The following is a 20,837-nucleotide window of genomic DNA, read 5'->3' as shown; positions in this document are numbered from 1 at the left end:
TTTCTTTTTTTTGCCCAATCCTCCATGATTGAAATTTCATTGCGAATTTTTGCATGCATGTGTAAAAACATCAATATTTCTTGCCAAAATGTTCAGAATTTTTTACTATTTTTTTGAATTAAGTGTTCTTCCGGGCTCCGGTGAGTTCAAGCTCACATGCTCCATGTCCCATTTGCGCGACAATTTGTTGCAAAGAGCGTTAAATAGGGTCTCACACTACATGGACATAACTCGCTGAATAGCATATGAGTATATATAAGTGATCCTTATATAAACCTCATCCACAGCATCCGGATGGACCAAACTTACCGCGTGACGGGAGAGATGCGTCTCCCGCGAGCGCTTTTCTCTTACATTTTTTTCTATGTGTATTTTCACGCGGCTTAAAAAAAGTGAGCTTGTATTTTTTTTTTAGACGTCCATGGAATTTTTATAAATGTATCACACATTTGAAAAAAAAGGTGTTCATGAAAAAAGTAAATTATTCATGCATTTTAATAAAATGTTTATGAAATTTCAATAATGTTCCTACATTTACAAAAATATTCATGATATTTAAAATGTCTGTACCATTCAACAAAAATATTCATGCATTTAAAACATCGTTCATGAGATCTAAGAAAATGTTCATGAAATAAAAAATTTGTTCACACAATCTTTAAATAATGATCATGACATATAAAAATGTTTGTTCCATTTTTAAAATGGTTCACAAAATTATAAAATGACCACACATTCAAAACAATGTTCGTGTAAATGTATATGTTTGTTTGCACATTTTTTATTCTTTTAAGTACTTATTGGCTTACAAAAGAAATGCAATATAATTTGGCACGTTAATAAGAGGTGGGACTATTGAGGAAAGAAAAATAAATCAAAACAAGAAGAGAAGGAGAAACGTACATAAGGTTGGACAACATACGAGCGAACCCTAGAACCTTATATATGTTTTAGGTATAGGAGAGAAAGCCGGTGAAAAAATCAAAGATGAAAGTAAAAGAAAATGTGAAGAGTAAGAAAAAATGTACATAAGGTGGACGAAGGACGGGTGAACTTCAGAACCTTATGTGTTTTTTAAATAGGAAAGAAAACTGATGAAAATAATCAGAGATGAAAAAAATTGAAAAGAGGAAGGGAAAATGTACATGAGGCTGGATGAAGGACAGGCAAACCACTGAATCTTATGTCTTTTTTAAGCAGGAGAGAACACCGATGGAGAGATCAGAGACTGAAAAAAAAATCATAACAAGAAAAGGAAGGTGAAACGTACATAAGGTTTGACTAAGAATGAGTGAAGCGCATAACCATATGTCTGTTTTAAATAGGATAGAAAACGGTGGGAAAATCAGAAATGGGGAAAAAATCAAAACTAGAAGAGTTAGGGGATATGTGCAGCCGCCGGAATGGCGCGAGAGGTTTTGGGAGCTAAGAGACCTGAGTGATCTGCTTTCCTTTTTTCTATAAAGCTGATATTGTATCGGCTTCAAAAGAAAAAGACTTGTTCAGTGAAGTTTGGTTTTAGAATATATATCTCTACTACTATAGTATATAATTTTTTGAATTTTGAATCTACCTTCTTTTTGCATGTTTTGCCCACCAAATTACATAATGGATTCATCTTTAGCCGTCCACTTTATCAGATCGAACGGCCCATATTACCCGGATTTGCCACCCACCTATTCCCGCCAAAGCCTGAGAACTCAGTCGCCCCTTCTGGAAAACTCCACAACCCACGCTCGCCTCCAGCAAATCGATTCCCCACCAAGGCTCCAGCAAATCGATTCCCCGCCAAGGCGCCAGCCTCGCTGACTTCACCACCACATCCATATGCTCTGTATAAAATTTCTCTAGCGTGTACGTCACGCACCATGATCTCCGTCAGTTCATAACCGCCGTCCATGCCCCAGATCCTTCGAATCACCTCAACATCCAGATTGCAGCTCCACCATCGTCTCCTTGCAAGCTCTGACTTGGTTCAAATTTTCTTGCCGCCTGGTGAGTCCAGGTTCATGAGAGCTGGACATCCTACTACAACCAGCTCACCATAGTGCCATCGACGGACTGACCACAAGTGAGCTATTCCTTCTCTAGGTGTCCCATCCTAATCTGTTCCTTTGGAATTCTGTGATGATTCTTTTGCATGCGAATGTTGCACAAGTGATCCTTCTTGCTATAGATTTATATGAAATACATAGTCACTGGTCTGCTGTAGTTGTTGACATTTTCTGCTTTTCTTGCACGCAAGGTGTTTGTGCTTTTGTCCAAGTAGCTCTGTTGGTAGACTATAAAAGGCAGTGCTATCTGAATATAAAGCACATGTTCATTCTGTTCATGTCTCATAGCTGTTTGCAAATTTGAGTATGCTTTAATTATTTTTCTCGGATTTGGCAACCTAAAAAATGGTCTAATGCTTATATACTGTAGGTTGTGGCCGAAAACACCTGACTTATAACAATCAAGAATCAAAGTCATAACCGCGAGCCGTCCAGTAAAACCCAAGAGATGGAAGGCCGAGCTCCTTTCAGAGATATTACAAATGTTCACTCCACGACTTCACCAAAAGGGAACCAACGTACGTTGTTTTTATTAAACCGATATCTTCTACTTATTATCCTTATTGATCGCTTGCCTTGACCGTTTTTGGGGAATAGTAGCTGTGATTGCAGAGCAGAATGATCCTTTTGCAGAAACCAAAAACACTATGCAAATGAATTCTTCCCAGCATCAGAGGATGATGTTCTCCCCTTCAAGTTTAAAAGAAACAATTTCCAATTCGGCTTAGTTTTGCCATGACAATCAACAAAGCCCAGGGTCAAACCATCCCAAATGTTGGCGTATATCTTCCTGAGCCGGTGTTTTCTCATGGACAACTCTATGTTGCTTTGTCTAGAGGGACATCAAGACAAACAACTAGAATACTTGCAAGGCCAAATACGGATAATGACCCATCAGGGAAAAGCACAAAAAATATTGTCTACAGGGATGTTTTGGTATAATCCATGTACATGCTGTGTACTGTAGTGTGATGTTTCTAATATGTTTCTATTCATGTAAATAGTACCAGGAAAAATAATATTAGATAGGGTTTCAGTCATTAGCTTGCCCTTATGAAAATTGTAGACCAAAAGATATGTTTACAGGGGTAATAATCTAGCATGTACAGTACTTAAATCTATAGATTTACTATTCTTCTCTCAGTTATAGCATATAATAGAAATCCAGCAACATAAGTGAGAAGATATCATTTTTTATGATAGCCATTGGGCTTCACAAGTATAAGAAACATACATTTTTCAGTTTTAACATACAGTACAACAGAAACATTAAGTCAACAGAAATGGGCATAGGTCAGTTTCCTTCCTTTTCTGAATACTCATAGGGAATCAGAGTTACAGAGTCATTACAAGCCAACTCAACACTGGAGGGACATGCCCCATCCATAGATTACTAATAGTGATCTGATGCGCCTGGGCAGTAAGACCATGAGTTAGCACACTGCGCCCTCTACCAATTTGCAGGAACTTACACAGGAGATAAACCAAGAAGGAAATTTACAAACATCAGCATAGATAGTGTAGCTTCTACTCCCTCCGTCCGGGATTTCTTTTGTAAGCAAGGAATGGGTGCACACATGTTTCAATCACCAGACTTGTTCTTTATTTTTGGAACCTACAAATCAACAAATTTTCAGACTTCAAAAAAAATAAAAATCAACATATGGACCGGTCGCCCCTCCACCGACCGCCCCACCCGCGCCGCGCCACCAGCGCCTCCGGGGTACTTCCCCCTCCTGCCCGCGCCTCCCGCCCCTTCCGCTGCCCCCCAGCAGCAGGGTGGCGGGCGGCCGCAAGCAGCAACAGGCGCCCGTGGGGGGGGGGGGGGGGGGGGGGGGGGGGGGGCTCGTCAGCAGCAGCAGCAGGTGACTCCCCCATGGACGTACGGCACCAACCCGTGGACCGGCGTCGTCCACGCGTACTCCATGGCGGTCCCTCGGGCTCCGGCTCCGGGCATCCTTGGGCCCCGCCCGGCGGGTCACCGGGCCCTCTTCGCCGCGCAGAACGCCGCTCCCTACAGCGGCTATGGTGCCCCCCCCCCGCCTGCGCCGCCTACGGGTCCGCGCCGGCCTATGGCGCCGCGCCCGCCTACGGCGCCGCCGCTCCGGCCTTTGGGGCTGCTCCCGCGCCGGCCTACGGAGGGTGCTACCCTCCTCAGGTGCCGCCGCCATGGGACCCGGCCTTGCTCGCTGCACTGCACTCCGCCCCGTCACCGAGCTCCTATGGTGGCGGTGGTGACTGGTACATGGACTCGGGCGCCACTGCTCACATGACTGCTCATCCCGGTAACCTCACATCTGCCACTCCCGTTCATACTCCCACCCGTATCACCGTTGGTAACGGTTCCTCCCTACCCATTACTCACGTCGGTCATATGTCTTTTCCTTTTACTTCCACTCCTGTGCATATGTCTAATGTTCTTGTGTCTCCTGACTTAGTCACTAATCTTGTTTCCGTCGTCGCCTTGCTCGTGAGAATCCTATAACTGTTGAATTTGACAATATCGGTTTTTCTGTGAAGGATGCCCGTACACGAATGGTGCTCCACCGATGTGATAGCCCGGACGAGCTTTATCCAGTGCATCCCTCCGGCGCCACCACCACCCGTCGCCCCGCCGCCTTCGCCGCCAGTGTCGATCTTTGGCATGCCCGTCTCGGTCATCCCAACTCCACCATTATGCGTCAGATTCTTCAGAGTTTTTCCTTCTCATGTAATAAGGTCGACGATCACACTCGTGAGGCTTGCCGTCTTGGCAAGCACGTTCGTCTTCCCTTTAGCGAGTCTACAAACATTTCCACCTTTCCGTTTCAGTTATTGCATAGTGATGTTTGGACATCCCCGGTTGCTAGCAACACGGGCTACTTATACTATTTGGTGATATTGGATGATTTTACTCATTATGTGTGGACCTTCCCTCTCCGTCGCAAGTCCGACGCTCTTGCCACACTCACCGCTTTTTATTCGTATGTCACCACACAGTTCGGTCGTCCCATTCTCGCCTTGCAAACTGACAACGGCAAGGAGTTTGACAACGTTGTCGTCCGCAATTTACTTGCGTCCCACGGCACCATCTTTCGCCTCACCTGCCCCTACACGTCTCAGCAGAATGGTCGCGCCGAGCGCGTCCTTCGCACGCTTAATGACTGTGTCCGTACGTTGCTCTTCCACTCCTACGTGCCTGCTTGGTTCTGGCCGGACGCGCTCGCGACCGCCAGCCTCCTCATTAACATTCGCCCCAGTCGTTCCCGCTGGAACTACACCCCTCACCAGCTCCTCTTCGGTGCGGTTCCATCTTATGATGGTCTTCGCATTTTCGAGTGTCTCTGTTATCCTAGCACCGCATCCACTGCTCCTCACAAACTCGTGCCCCGGTCACTCCCTTGCATCTTCCTTGGCTATCCTCCCAACACCAAAGGTTACCGGTGCTATGATCCAGTCTCCTACCGCGTTTTCACTTCGCGGCATGTGTACTTTGATGAGCTCGTGTTCCCGTTTCAGCAGGTACCATCACCTTCGGAGTCTTCTGGTGGACCGCCCAGCCGCGCCCCGGGTTCGGCCCTGCCCGCGCTCCCCGCGCCGGCGGCCCCTGGCCCCGCGGCCTCTGCAGCGGCCCCCGACGCAGCGGCCTCCTCGGCCGGCCCGCCACGGCCCCCGTCGCGGCCCCGACGCCGTAGCCCCCGTCGCGGCCCCCGTCGCCGTGGCCCCTCGGCCGGCCCCGCCGCGGCCCCACGTCGCACTTGGTCGTGTTCGTGTTCTCCATGTGCCCACCGATCAGTAGTTCGCCGATGTGATGACGAAGGGACTACCCACCTCGATTTTTAGGGCTTTCGGTCCAGTCTTTGCGTCACCGGCGACGCTTCGACTGCGGGGGGGGGGGGGGGGGGGGGGGGGTTGAACATGTGTACATGTACGTAGGTCCTGGTTCTGTATGCAGTACCTGTAGTATCTGTCTCCCCTCTGTATGTACGTGTATCTTAGGAGACAAGATACCGGTCGCACCCCTTGTACCTATATATATGTGCCTAGTGCACGATCAATCAATTATCGATGCACCAAATCATTCTCTACACTACTCGCTGGTGCAATAGCGGAGGAGCCGTGTAAGCGTGAAGTGTGCCGCCTGTCGGGGTGTGCTGTTTGAGGCCGTGGCTGCCGGATTCAGGCGCCGCCATGGCTGCTAATGACGATTGGGCTGGGCGAGGCGAGCAGCCGAGCACGATTGCAGGATGTCCGGGTCGTGCGCTTCCCCGACGCCCTCGCGGTCCTCGGGTCGGCGTTCGGCGGGTCGCGGGGCCAGAGACGGGAGGAGGGGCGGCGGTGCAGTGCTGCTCAGCTCGACAGTTTATTTTTTGAGAAGATTCTTTTCTTTTTCCGCTCGACAGTTTATTTTTTGAGAAGATTCTTTTCTTTTTCCGCTCGACATAGAGGCAGGGAACTGACCTGTGCTGGCGTTTCTGAGTGGGCCTCCATACAGCTGGCCCAGTGGCAAGTTTTCAGGCCCGTATAGCCGAGTGTTACGCTGTTGGCCCAAAACCACATTTTAGCCTAAGGCACGACGCAAAAAGGTCGAGGGGTCTCCCTTAAAAAAATGGTCGAGCAGTATGTTAAAAAAACAGAAGGTCGATGAGCTGAACGGCCATCCTCACAAATTTTACGATGACACATACCCATTTTTTTGTGAAGTCCTAAACATTGGAATTTCTTTTGCGGGAGATCCTAAATATTGGATATGCATGGTAGAATGCATTATATTCCATCCACGTCCATGTTATGTAGTACAATGCATGCAGATGATTACTTTTTGAAAAAAAATTGGTCCCCCGATGTGACTTACTGTTTTGAGAATATTACTCTAAGTTTGTCAAGTGTTAACCAAAATTACTCTTGACATGTTTTGGAAATATAATAATCAAATTTGTTCATCAACATTGTAACTCGGCAAGAGGTTGCGAAGCTAAAACTCCATATAAAAAGTGCTTCATTTTTATTTAAAGTTTTCATGTTTGCCTAGAATTTTAGTTAACAACGCACACGTGCAAAGCACGTGCCTTCGACTAGTATACTATATAGTATACGAATAGCAAGACATATGGACCGTTGGATCTTTCTAATCAGACGGCTCAAATTTAATGGCTTGTGCTAGAGGACTACGTGGCTGCACATAGATCATTGGATATGTCCATCTAACGGCCCACATCGCAGGGATTCGTGCTGCGCCACTTCACTGTGTTGGCCTGCCATTCTCGCATGGGCACGTGATTCTGCCAGTATAGAAATTTCTAGCAAACTCATGTGATACAATGAATGCAGCGGTAGGGTAGAGTAGTAATTTCCAGAGACTAGTAGAGCTACCAAGTAGGTATGGTGATGACTGATGAGAGATGAGAGAGAGTAAAAGCATGACGCTGGTTCAGCCTGGGCATAGGCGCAGATGCCTGAAACGATTTTCTGCTGGCGGGAGCAATTTAACTGATTAAAGAAAGACAACAAAAGAAAATTGTAATATGTGTTATAGCTAAAATAGCTTTTACTTTCTGTTAAAATTTTGTTTTACCAGTATATTGCCCTTGTTTTCAGCAATAAATTTGTGAAGATATCTGATAAACAAAACAGAAATAATTAATGTTTAAATAATCATTTTATTTGTAATAATGAATAACTTGCAATGTATACTCTATGCATTGCTCAAGCTAGGACTTATTAAATTTCATTAAATTGAGGATGAAGCGGGTATCCTATTTCTCTTGGTATTCGAAATTGTGCAGATCTAATATTACACACCTACACTATTAAATTATTTATATCTCGATAATTACTGATTAATTAATTGATGAGCTGTGCGAGTCCACCCATGATATTTCAAAACTACAAATCGTGATACTTAAAATGACACAAGATATGTGTGTTTATAACTATATTTACATGATTTAAAAAAAAAATCTACACGTGCACGGGCGCGTGCCATTTACTAGTATTGGTGGTGGAGATGTGATGGTTTCCTTCTGTCAGTTTGTTAGGTTTGTTTGTCTTCCCTTTGATGCTTTACGGTTTGCTTGTGCTCCCTTTTATGCTTTGCGGTTTGGATCTTCGTGAATGGGTATTGCTCCCAACTGGTACTTCATTTGGATCTCCCAAGTCCCTTCCTGATCCCCTGCTATACCTGATGCACAGTGTCCGGCTTTGAGATCTCCCTCTTTCATGAATATATTTAGGTGTTCTTTGAGGCCTCTTTTATTAACATATATTCAGGTGGGGAAATTACAGGGGACGTTCTGCCAAAAAAATTAACTAAATTTTGAAATAATTTAAAACCCAAGATATGCATGTTTACAGCTGCCTAATTTTACATTTAGCAACCGAAAAAAATATTATTGTTTATTTCGTAATGTGAATAATTCTGGTCGCAAGTTGCACCGAGGGTAAAATCGTCTTTTTAGGTGTCATTTAAACCGTTAATAATTAAATGGACGGAGTATCACAAAAGAAAGAGGTTTGCTGTGTCAAATTGGTAAAAAAATCAATGTTAAATAAGGAATTCTCTCTTTCAAAAAAGGCCAGATTTACGCGGGGAAAAATGGCCAGAATTGTCAAGTTTCACGGGTAGAGAAGACAGCGCAGGAGGGAAAGAATATGGACACGGGCGAAACCGCGAGACGGTTGCAACCAACCTCCACCACGCCACCTCGTGCGTCACGAGCTCGCTCGCTGTTTCTTCCCCGCGGCCGCGTCCACGAATATTCTGGGCTTCTCCAGCGCTTGAAACCGCCATGCCCAAAACTTAAACTTCCTCCATGACCATGCTCCGCCGTATATAAGCCGGGTCGCGTCCCCGCTCTCCCTTCACCAACCAAGCAAGCAAAACCAATTGATTGACTGAAGCAAAGTCACAGAGCGAGCGAGCGAGCGTGCAAGAAAGCATCGGCCACCGGAGCTGCTGCAGGAAGCCAGGAATCACCCCCGTCTCCAGTCGAGCATGGACAAGGTGCTGGCCTTCTCCATCCTGAGCGCGTCGCCGGCCGACGTCGTCCCCGGCGCTCGGTTCTCCTGGCAGCGGCAGGGGAGGAAGCTGCGGGACGACGGCCAGGCTAGAGCAGGGCAAGACGGGAAGCAGGGCGGTCTGCCGGCGGAGGCGGAGCAGCAGCCGGACAAGGGGAAATCGCCGATGTTGCGGCCGCGGTTCGCGCCGGAGTTCGACGGGATCGACTGCTTCGGGACCATCGTGTGCCACTGAGCAGTGAATCACTGGCTGCTCGTGGTCTGCCCGCGCGCGTGTGAGACTCATTCTTTCATCGTTCGATCACCGTACGATCGGCGTGTTCATTTGCTGTTAACTTGGGCTTCTAACTGAAGCCGCGTGTTGTACAGAATACAGAGGTATAAAGAAACCAATTTCGCCATGATTATTTGGAGATGAGCTTTGGTTTTTTAGGATTGTCGTCATGACGGCGCAGAGATGTTCAGTGACGGCAACGCCTGCATGGCCAACAGTGACGTTTCAGGCGATCAAAGCCATCGAACTGAGTTTATGTCTGAAGATACCGACACTTTCGTCAGCTAACTGAAATAGACTCACCACCCCCGCAAGTTCAGATTACATTCATAGTCCAACAGAGAAACATCTCTGCCTAGTTCCTTGTTCTGTTTCTGATCACTCCCCCTTCATGATCCCCTGCTACACCTGATGTCCCTAGTGTCCGGCTTTGAGATCTCCCTCTTTCATGAATATATTTAGATGTTCTTTGAGGCCTCTTTTATTGAATATATTCAGGTGCGGAAATCCGGTGTTGTCCCAAATTCATTTTGCTCCCGCACGTTTATTATATGACCTTCCAACGCGCATTAATTTCGCATGGAACATCAGCACAATTTGACACCAAGATGTTGACACCAGACCAAAGCAAGGCAATAAAACCATTAGCTTCGTCTCAGGCACCATCAGAGAATAATCGAGAAAAGTTCAGCTTGCACCAATGCTGGCCGCCCGTTCTATTTCTTTACACTTCTGATGACGAGACGAAACGTTCGCGGCTGTTCAGTAAAACTAATTCGTACGATTTGCATCCCAAGAACAATGTCATTACATTATTACAGAAAGTGGCGAAAGAAAATACACATGGTAAAAAATATGCATTTCAGCACAAGAAAAGTTTATGTGCATCTTCTCTAAATAAACATCCTCTCCTCGGCTAGAACAAGCTTGCCTGATCCATTAACCTCACGATCCTACCGTAACGTGCTGCGCTGACTGAACCCAACTATTTTCATCTTATGTTCAAGCAATGATACAACAGATAAACATCACGAGAGAAAAACGGACAAACAAATTGTGTCGATGGTAACAGCAACATCTGCATGAGCAACTGTACGTTTTGGGGGATCATGGCCATTCAGCGAGCATGACGAAAGGTCGGGAGCTGAAACTGAAACCGAGTTTGTCTGAAGATATCGGCACTCCATCAGTTAACTGAAACAGGGCGCTAAACAGTTAGCTGAAACTGAAATTAAGAATTGAAACAGAGGAACATATCTGCAAGTTCAGATTCGTTGCCGCAGAGATTTACATAGAAAAGGCGAGCTCGCACCACAGATCGAACCAAGACAAAGTAGCGGATCATATCAAGAACTGAAATTACTATTTCTCCGGATCATGAAATGTGATCCAAAACAACCAGCACAAGCTACAACACGACAGAGCACGAACAGCTAACTACTACAGAGCAACACCGATACATCCATCAAAGAAGACAAACGGAGACGGCCAGATCAGGCGGAGGTGAACTTGGTGACGGCCTTGGTGCCCTCAGAGACGGCGTGCTTGGCGAGCTCGCCGGGGAGGACGAGGCGGACGGAGGTCTGGATCTCGCGGGACGTGATGGTGGGCTTCTTGTTGTAGCGCGCCAGCTTGGCGGACTCGCCGGCCAGCTTCTCGAAGATGTCGTTGATGAAGGAGTTCATGATGGACATGGCCTTGGAGGAGATGCCGATGTCCGGGTGCACCTGCTTCAGCACCTTGAAGATGTAGATCTTGTACGTCTCCACGCTCTTCTTGGCCTTCTTCTTGCCCTTCTTGTCGCCGCCGCCCTCCTTGGACGCCGGCACCTTCTTCTCCGCCTTGGGCTTCTTCCCCGCCGGGGTCTTCTCCACCGGCTTCTTCTCGGCTGCCTTGGGGGCCATGGATGAGGATGCGGATGCTTCGACCGGGAGAGCCGAGAGGTGCTTGTGTGGATGAGCTTGAAGGTGGGAGGAATGGTGGAGGATTGAGGGCGGGGGCGCGGTGGATTTATAGGAGGGGGAGGCCGGCTCTGATTGGTGGAGGGGTGGGTGCCGCGGATCGATAGGATATCTGCCGTTCGTCGCGGTGCGCGATGGAGGACCCAGATGCGCCCCGGCACGGATCGCTGACGTGGCGGGAAGTAGGTGGGCGGGGAGCGGACGGGTTTCGGCCCCCGCGCGCGCGCATGACTTTCTCCGTGGCGGGATTTGAGTTCAATTGTTTTTCGATCTTTTCTCAGAAAAAATGCACTCTCGTGTCTCCTGCCTCCATTTTACAGTACTTTTGAGTTAACCCCTCTACACACATGTAGTTTTCTCTTTTGAGTTAACCCCTATACACACATGTTTACGTCTGCCTTTGGGTGGTTCTCTCTTTGCTACAAATATGCAGTTTTATGGATTTCCAAGCTCTTTTTTTACATGACTGAGTGTGTGGTTATATTATGTATCTCTTTGGTTAGGACAAATACAGCAAGGAAGTAGGCCAAAGATAAAATGCGGGTGGTTTGAAAGGCCTTACCAGGTCCACACATGAGGTCTCTCAAAAGCTTTGTAAGTCGGCTACCTTGGTTCCTCTGGTTCTGCACTGCACATATTTCTGTCTAGATTTTACACATAAGAAAAATCTTGTGTACTTGACTCAATATTTTTTGCAGTTTCTTTCTTTGTCTTGCTTCATGTAACATGGAGATGTCTTCTGATTTTGTTTTGTTCATGAAGATGTAGAATCGAGAGGAACCACGAGGAGACCTAAAAAGCTTCTTCTCAATTGAGAAAGAACTCATTTCTGGCACAAGCTGGAAATCCCATTCAAGGAGCAGCAACATCAATGTGTTCATATTACCCCTAGACGAATTATCATCCTTGCCCCCACCCCCTTGAAGGATTCTGATCAAGGCTTGCTGTTGTTGGAAAAAACGGTCTTAACTTGGCCTTGACACATTGATAACTAAGCAAGATGTTGCCAATACTAGCGAGATGCTGGTTTACTTGGCCTTGACTTCCTTTTGGTCCTAACCAATTTGAGAGAAGAGTGTAATGTTTTCATTGCTTTATTATCCTCGGTGTGGACAAAAACTCACTCGGGTCTTGGGTAGTCAGGTTGCATTATCAACATCTTATAAATGTTTCTTGTGCAGGTCTGAGTAGTGTGCAAGAAAGCTAAAGACATATTGATGGAAGAAATTAAGCAGTGTTCTGGTTTGCCAGTATACCCTTGAACATAAAAGTAGCAACACGGTCTTCTGTACTCCAATGCATGACTTTTTTTCTTGGTTACACCGAGTAATTAAGCAGGTGTTGCGGTAGTTCATGTTGTCATCTAAATCTCATAGCTTCTTGTGGTGTCTGCTTTCATAATAATGTATAGTGGAGGTTTTATTTTCATGTGGTTATTCTATATTTTGTTGTAGTTTGTATCTGTAAGTTTGTCATGTTGTCCCTAATTGACACTTTCAACTTCATATGGTAGTACTTTTTTTTAAATGGAAATATTGTAGTAGTACTTTGTTTACCAAGTTGAATGTACATTCTATTTTGGTCTTATACATTTGCAGTATGACATGTTGTGTGAGAATGGGGAATGTACAAGCTCTTGTACCCTCCAGCCAGCACTTACTCCAAAATGATGCCCCCAGAAGGGAGAACGACACCAAAGGCGTCGTCATCATCCGATCCGGTAGATCAAGATCTAGGATTTTCCCCATAATATCCCAATCGAGTTGACGTGACCTAGAACGACGATGCCTCGAGAAGGAAACAATGTCAAAGACGCCGCCATCGTCCGCCAAGACAACAGTCAGTCGTAATTTTCACCGGAAGTCACGTCGTCCCGATCTCGCGGCTGGGTGGAACCGCGCGAAGCCTCGCCATGAAGACATATGCCGTCGCCGGTATTCTGGTGGAGATCCTCCATCCCCTCATCGGAGCCCTCATCGCGCCGCCGAGCATCCACGTGAAGGATCGATGACGGATCTGGCTGGGATGCCAGATCCACGGCCGTCGTCGCCGCCCATCGCAGAGCCAAGGAGCCCACCGGAGTACCCCCGCCGGCCATGGGGCCGTCGATTACCGCCGCAAAGCCAGGAAGCCGCCATGACCGCCGTGCGAAGCACCACTAGTAGAAAAAGGGCCTAATGTGAAGCACATTAGTCTCGGTTTGTAACTGATCCGACACTAATGTGCTCATTAGTGTCGGTTCCAACGGCTAGGCGGGCGGCGATCATTAGTACCGGTTCGTGGCGAACCTTTAGTACCGGTTCATGCCACGAACCGGTCCTAAAGACGTGGTGGCAGGCTTGTGTTAGGCTGGGGCCCCACCAGCACCTTTAGTACCGGTTGGTTATATGAACCGGGACTAGAGATGCACCTTTAGTCCCGGTTCGTATAACCAGCCGGTACTAAAGGTCATCCTATATAAACCCCTTCGTCGAGCCCGAGCGCACTGTTCTTCCCCCTTCCCCTCTCCTCTGTTTTCTTCCTCTTCCTCTCGAGCTCACACTCCATTTTTGCCAAAATTTGTGAAGATTTGAAGGCCATCCAAGTGATCACAAAGGTTAGCAACTTTGTCCTTTCATCTCTCATTGCTATATTAGCTCTTGCAATGCTCTATAAGTATAGTGATTTGTGGGTTTTATTTTGGGAGGAATTATATGTGGTGGTATTTGATTTATATGCAATTTGAGGTTAAAATAACTCCTAGTTTGCATATGTAGGTGTGGTTTACTTAGTGCCTCCCGTCTCCGTCCTAACCACCATCGATCACCCGCACCGTCCCGTCGCCAGCACCACCTTGTGGTGAGCCTCTTGTTCTTATCTTTTTTATATAAAAAATCATGTTTGTGTGATTTAGATATATAGTTACTCATAATTATCTTACCCGTACGTTGTTTGTTATACATAGTGCCATGGTTTTGATATTCGTCCCCGTCGGCACTCGTCCGGGTTATGATTCGGATGTGGTATATTCTCTTTTATAACTATTTATTGCATTTTGTGTTTATGACAAATTATGCCCATCAAGTTGACATAGATATTTTTATCTAGGAGGTATGTGAACCGGAAATTCCAACCGACCCTATTGTCGAGAGGATAAATTTAGTTGAAAGAGAAAACGAGTATTTGAAATAAAAATTGAAAAGAATTGAGGGGGAGAAGATGGAATTGGAGTTGCATGTTGCCGATGTCGTCGATGATCACAAGATCAAGATGGAGAAAATGCGCTTGAAGATTAGAAAGATTAGAAAATATGCCATTGATAGTGAGGCTTGGTATCATCATGTTGTTGGATCAATTGTTACCTTAGTTGCGATCTTGATCGCATTTGTTGTTGCATTTAAATGCTTTAGCTAAAAAGTTATTTGTATGTTGCATTTAAGTGTTGTATGAACTTTATGTATGAACTTGTATTAATTTGGTCTATTCGGTGCTGTGTAATGAAGATGAGCCGGCAATGGATGTACGATGACCGATGCTCTCCCCAGTTCGTTAATGGCGTGCAAACTTTTCTGCTTGCGGCAGAGGCAAACAAGAGGACGGATGGTTTTATGCCTTGTCCATGTGCTGGCTGTAAGAATGATCAGAATTACTCTAAGTCAAGAACCATTCACGTCCACCTGTTTGAGTCCGGTTTCATGCCCCACTATAATGTTTGGACCAAGCACGGAGAAAGAGGGGTTATGATGGAAGACAATGAAGAAGAAGAGGACGACGACAGCTATCCTGGCCATGGGTTCCCTGAATACGATGGTACAACAATGGGGGAAGAAGCTGAGCCGGCAATGTGGGAAGAAGCTGAAGAAGAGGCATTAGATGAGCCCGCTGATGACCTAGGTCGGGCCATTGCCGACGCAAAGAGAAACTGCGCAAGTGAAAAGGAGAAGAAGAAGTTGCAGCGCATGTTAGAGGATCACAAGAAATTGTTGTACCCGAATTGCGAAGCTGACAAGAAAAAGCTGGGCACCACACTGGAATTGCTGCAATGGAAGGCAGAGAATGGTGTATCTGACAAGGGATTTGGAAAGTTGCTGATAATGTTAAAGAAGATGCTTCCAAAGGACAATGAATTGCCCGAGAGTACGTACGAAGCAAAGAAGGTTGTCTGCCCTCTAGGGTTAGAGGTGAATAAGATACATGCATGCCCTAATTACTGCATCCTCTACCGCGGTGAGTAGGAGGATTTAAACGCGTGCCCGATATGCGGTGCATTGCGCTATAAGATCAGCCGCGATGACCCTGGTGATGTCGAGGGCGGGCGCCCCAGGAAGAAGATTCCTGCTAAGGTGATGTGGTATGCTCCTATAATACCACGGTTGAAACGTTTGTTCCAAAACAAAGAGCATGTCAAGTCGATGCGATGGCACGGAGAAGACCATAAGAAAGACGGGAAGTTGAGAGTACCCGCTGACGGGTCGCAGTGGAGAAAAATAGAGAGAAAGTACTGGGAGGACTTTGCAGGTGACACAAGGAACGTATGGTTTGGTCTAAGTGCAGATGGCATTAATCCTTTTGGGGAGCAGAGCAGCAACCATAGCACCTGGCATGTGACTCTATGTATGTATAACCTTCCTCCTTGGTTGTGCATGAAGCGGAAGTTCATTATGATGCCAGTGCTCATCCAAGGCCCTAAGCAACCCGGCAACGACATTGATGTCTGATAACCCACAAGTATAGGGGATCGCAACAGTTTTCGAGGGTAGATAATTTTTTAATATGTTATTCAATAATTCTTCAGCTTGAGCAATAGTTCGTTCCCTGAAAACACAACCAGCACAACTATCTAGGAAGTCCCTAGAAGTATCGGTTAGTCCATTATAGAAGATATCAAGTATTTCATTTTTCTTAAGAGGATGATTAGGCAAAGCATTAAGTAACTGGCAAAGCCTCCCCCAAGCTTGTGGAAGACTCTCTTCTTTAGTTTGCACAAAGTTAAATATTTCTTGTAAGGCAGCTTGTTTCTTATGAGCAGGAAAATATTTTCCAGAGAAGTAATAAATCATATCCTGGGGACTACGCACTTAACCAGGAGTAAGAGTATGGCACCAAGCTTTAGCATCACCCTTTAATGAGAAAGGAAATAATTTCAGAATAAAGTAATAGCGAGTTTTCTTATCATGAGTAAAAAGGGTGGCTATGCCATTCAACTTAGTAAGATGTGCCACAACAGTTTCAGTTTCATAACCATGGAAAGGATCAGATTCAACCAAAGTAATTAACTCTGGGTCGACAGAGAATTCATAATCCTTATCATCAATAAAGATAGGTGAACTAGCAAACTTAGGATCACATTTCATTCTAGCATTCAGAGACTTTTCTTTATACTTGTATAGTAATTTCTCTAGATCATCTCTATCCTTACAAGCAAGAATATCTCTAGTTGTCTCCTCATTCATAACATAACCTTCCGGTACCTTAGGCAATTCATATCTAGGAAGGCTAGTTCTAGCAGGTGTTTTAGGAGTTTCAGTTTCAAGCTCATCATCAGATTCAACAACATCATGTTGTATTACTCTAGCAATTTGTTCATCAAGAAATTCACCAAGTGGCACATCATCATTATCAAGCATGGTACTAGCATCATCATAAGCATCATTCATAGTAGAAGTAGCATCATCAATAACTTGCGACATATTAGAATTGATAGCATGTTTTGGTGTTCCGAGTTTACTCATAACAGAAGGTGAATCTAAAGCAGAACTGGATGGCAGTTCCTTACCTCCCCTCGTCTTTGAGGGAAATATCTTAGTCTTTGGATCCTTCAGATTCTTCATAGTGACAAATTGATAATAATCCCAAGTGACTCAACAAATATAGCTATGCTCCCCGGCAAAGGCGCTAGAAAAAGGTCTTGATAACCCACAAGTATAGGGGATCGCAACAGTTTTCGAGGGTAGAGTATTCAACCCAAATTTATAGATTCGACACAAGGGGAGCCAAAGAATATTTGAAGATATTACCAGCTGAGTTGTCAATTCAACCACGCCTGGAGATTAATTATCTGCAGCAAAGTGATCAGTAGCAAAGTAGTTTGATAGTTTTGATAGTAGTGGCAGGAGCAACGGTAACAGTAACAGTGATAGCAGTATTTTTGTAGCAAGTGTAACAGTGATGATAGTAGTAGTAACTCATCAAGATCAATATAAATAAATTCGTAGGCATTGGATCGGTGACTTGTTGGATGATATTCATCATGTGACAGTTATAACCTAGGGCGATACGGTGCTAGCTCCAGTTCATCGATATAATGTAGGCATGTATTCCGTAAATAGTCAGACGTGCTTTATTAAAAGAACTTGCATGACATCTTTTGTCCTACCCTCCCGTGGCAGCAGGGTCCATATTGGAAACTAAGGGATATTAAGGCCTCCTTTTAATAGAGAACCAGAACAAAGCATTAACACATAGTGGATACATGAACTCCTCAAACTACGGTCATCACCGGGAGTGGGCCCGGTTGTTGTCACTCCGGGGTTGCCGGATCATAACACGTAGTAGGTGACTATAACTTGCAAGATCGGATCTAAAACATGGATATAATGATGAATTCATAAACGGTTCAGATCTGAGTTCATGGCACCCGGGCCCAAAGTGACAAGCATTAACCATAGCAAAGTCATAGCAACATCAATCTAAGAACATAGTGGATACTAGGGATCAGGCCCTAACAAAACTAACTCGATTACATGATGAATCTCATCCAACTCCTCACCGACCAGCGAGCCTACGAAGGAATTACTCACTCCCGGTGGGGAGCATCATGGAATTGGCGATGGAGATTGGTTGGTGATGACGAAGAACGAAGATCCCCCCTCTCCGGAGCCCCAAACGGACTCTAGATCTACCCTCCCGAGGAAGAACAGGGCTTGGCGGCGGCTCCGTCTTGTGGAACGCGATAATTCTTTCTCCCTGATTTTTTTCCAGGAAATATGTGATTTTATAGCGTTAGGAGGGTCGTCTGCAGGGCCACTAGGTGGGTACAACCCACCTGGGCGCGCCAGGAGAGGGGGGCGCACCCTGGTAGGTTGTGCCCACCCAGGGGCCCTCTCCGGTGGGTCTTGGCTCTAGAAATTCTCTTTTATTCCATAAAAAATCCTTGCAAAGTTTCATTTCATTCTGAGAACTTTTATTTCTGCACAAAAACAACACCATGGTAGTTTTGCTGAAAACAGCGTCAGCCTGGGGTTAGTTTCATTCAAATCATGCAAATTAGAGTCCAAAACAAGAGGAAAAGCGTGAGAAAAAGTAGATACGTTGGAGACATATCAATGTGTACCTAAGGCCATTAGTTGAAGAACTCTTACAGTTGTGGAATGGAAAAGGTGTACGTGCGTGGGATGAGCACAAACAGGAAGAATTTGACCTACAGGCGTTGTTGTTCGTGACCATCAATGTGGCCTGCTCTCAGTAACCTTTCAAGACAGACAAACAAGGGATACCGCGGATGCACGCACTGTTTGGATTATACCGACAGTATATATTTGGATAATTGTAGGAAGAATGTGTACCTGGGACATCGTCGATTTCTTCCGAGCAGGCATCCCGTAAGAAAGAAAGGCAAGCATTTCAAAGGTGAGGCAGATCACCAGACGAAGCCTCGCCACCGTACTGGTGATGATGTACATGATATGGTCAAGGATTTGAAGGTAATCTTTGGAAAGGGTCCTGGCGGACAATCTGTTCCGAATGACGCTGACGAGCGCGTACCCATGTAGAAGAAGAAATCTATATTTTGGGACATGCCCTATTGGAAAGACCTAGAGGTCCGCTCCGCAATCGACGTGATGCACGTGACGAAGAATCTTTGCGTGACCCTGCTTGGCTTCTTGGGCGTGTATGGGAAGACAAAAGATACACCGGAGGCACGGGAGGACCAACAACGTATGCATGGCAAAGACGACATACACCAGGGTCATGCCAGCTACGCTCTTACCAAAGAAGAGAAGGAAATCTTCTTTGAATGCCTGCTCAGTATGATGGTCCCGTCTGGCTTCTCATCGAATATAAAGGGAATAATAAATATGGCAGAGAAAAAGTTCCAAAACCTAAGGTTAGAGAATGGTTTGGTGCAATGTCTTGTCAGTTTCGAGTTGGTGTTCACACCATCCTTCTTCAACATCATGACGCACGTCCTAGTTCACATGCAAAGAGATTAACATTCTGGGTCCTGTATTTTTACACAATATGTTCCCCTTTGAGAGGTTCATGGGAGTCTTAAAGAAATATGTTCATAACCATGCTAGGCCAGAAGGAAGCATCTCCAAGGGCCATGAAAATGAGGTCATTGAGTTTTGTATTGACTTTATTACTGACCTTAAGCCGATTGGTGTTCCTGAATCGCGGCACAAGGGCAGACTGGGTGGAAATGGCACGCTAGGACCGGAACAAATAATATGTATGGATGGGCATTCTCTCACTCAAGCACACTACACAGTTCTACAAAATTCCGCCTTGGTGGCTCCGTATATGGAGGAACACAAGAATTTTCTATGCTCCAAACACCCGGAGCAGTCTGACGACTGGATTACACGTGAACAAACGGGGACTTTCGCCAGTTGGTTGCAGACACGTGCCATGCATGACGCCGCTGTTGAAGATGACCTGTACTTGCTGTCCAAGTTACCATCTTCGAATATAATGACTTTCAAAGGGTACGAGATAAATGGGAATACATTTTACACGATCGCCCAAGATAAGAAGAGCACCAACCAAGAGGGGAAAGGACACATATTATGGTTACATAGAGGACATATGGGAACTTGAATATTGGACGTGGTTTGAAGGTCCCTTTGTTTCGGTGCAAATGGGTCAATATGAAACGAGGCGTGGTAATGGAAGACCTGCAGTACGGAATGACAACAGTGCATCTCAACAATCTTGCGTACGCAGACGAACCATTCGTCCTAGCCAATGATGTGGCGCAGGTTTTCTATGTGAAGGACATGTCTACCAAGCCGAGAAAAAGAAAAGATAAGGAAGCAAATACATCATACGATGAGCCAAAGCGCCACATAGTTCTTTTAGGGAAAAGAAACATCGTGGGAGTGGATGACAAGACAAACATGTCAGAAGATTATGAAAAGTTTGATGAAATTGCTCCATTCACAGTGAATATTGACCCGAGCATCCAGTTAAATGATGAAGATTATCCATGGTTACGGCGCAAAGGGACACACGCAAAGAAAAAGTTTCACACCTGAAGATCCCACTCTGGGATGTGATCGGCTTCACTGTCATCACTTTCTTCTCTAGTGAGTTTCCGGACTTGTATATCTGGAAAGTCCCACTTTGGACAAACCGTAGGGAATCTTTGTAATAGTTAGGGTGCTTATGTGTTTTGGCATTTGAAACGTGTACTTTTGTGCTTCGGACAAACGTGTACCTTTCTGACTTCATTTGCTATTTTCAGCTCATTTACTGATTTTTTAGAGCTAAATGACCCTGAAATTGAAAAACAGTACAAATGAAGTCTGAAAAGGTTGAAAGTTGGCATGGTATCATCATTTCACCCACATA

At 45.5% G+C, this 20,837-nt stretch overlaps 2 protein-coding genes and 1 long non-coding RNA gene across 3 annotated transcripts; 2 read left to right on the top strand and 1 right to left on the bottom strand.

Annotated features, from left to right (window-relative positions):
* The first annotated feature begins 1,745 nt into the window (after nt 1–1,745).
* LOC123073974 (uncharacterized) lies at nt 1,746–3,309 on the top strand. The gene is made up of 3 exons (XR_006435817.1): nt 1,746–2,071; nt 2,425–2,572; nt 2,652–3,309. It is a non-coding gene; the product is annotated as an uncharacterized lncRNA (long non-coding RNA).
* A 5,528-nt stretch (nt 3,310–8,837) lies between these two features.
* Nucleotides 8,838–9,749, top strand: LOC123073972 (uncharacterized). Its single transcript, XM_044496948.1, has one exon. It carries the CDS (start codon nt 9,028–9,030, stop codon nt 9,283–9,285), a length of 258 nt encoding a protein of 85 aa, XP_044352883.1. The 5' UTR covers nt 8,838–9,027; the 3' UTR covers nt 9,286–9,749.
* Nucleotides 9,750–10,668: 919 nt separating this feature from the next.
* LOC123077165 (histone H2B.4-like) lies at nt 10,669–11,311 on the bottom strand. The gene has a single exon (XM_044499382.1). The coding sequence runs from the start codon at nt 11,226–11,228 to the stop codon at nt 10,818–10,820; it is 411 nt and encodes a 136-aa protein (XP_044355317.1). The 5' UTR covers nt 11,229–11,311; the 3' UTR covers nt 10,669–10,817.
* Nucleotides 11,312–20,837: the final 9,526 nt, after the last annotated feature.

The sequence above is a fragment of the Triticum aestivum genome, chromosome 3D, assembly GCF_018294505.1.
Source record: "Triticum aestivum cultivar Chinese Spring chromosome 3D, IWGSC CS RefSeq v2.1, whole genome shotgun sequence".
In the NCBI taxonomy this organism is placed as follows: Eukaryota; Viridiplantae; Streptophyta; class Magnoliopsida; order Poales; family Poaceae; genus Triticum; species Triticum aestivum.
The sequence above is the reverse complement of the archived record's forward strand: the minus strand, read 5'-3'. Positions and strand labels throughout refer to the sequence as shown.

Bases quoted from the DNA above. Each gene is read 5' to 3' on its own strand.
- LOC123073972 (XM_044496948.1), top strand. From the start codon at position 9,028: ATGGACAAGGTGCTGGCCTTCTCCATCCTGAGCGCGTCGCCGGCCGAC.
- LOC123077165 (XM_044499382.1), bottom strand. From the start codon at position 11,228: ATGGCCCCCAAGGCAGCCGAGAAGAAGCCGGTGGAGAAGACCCCGGCG.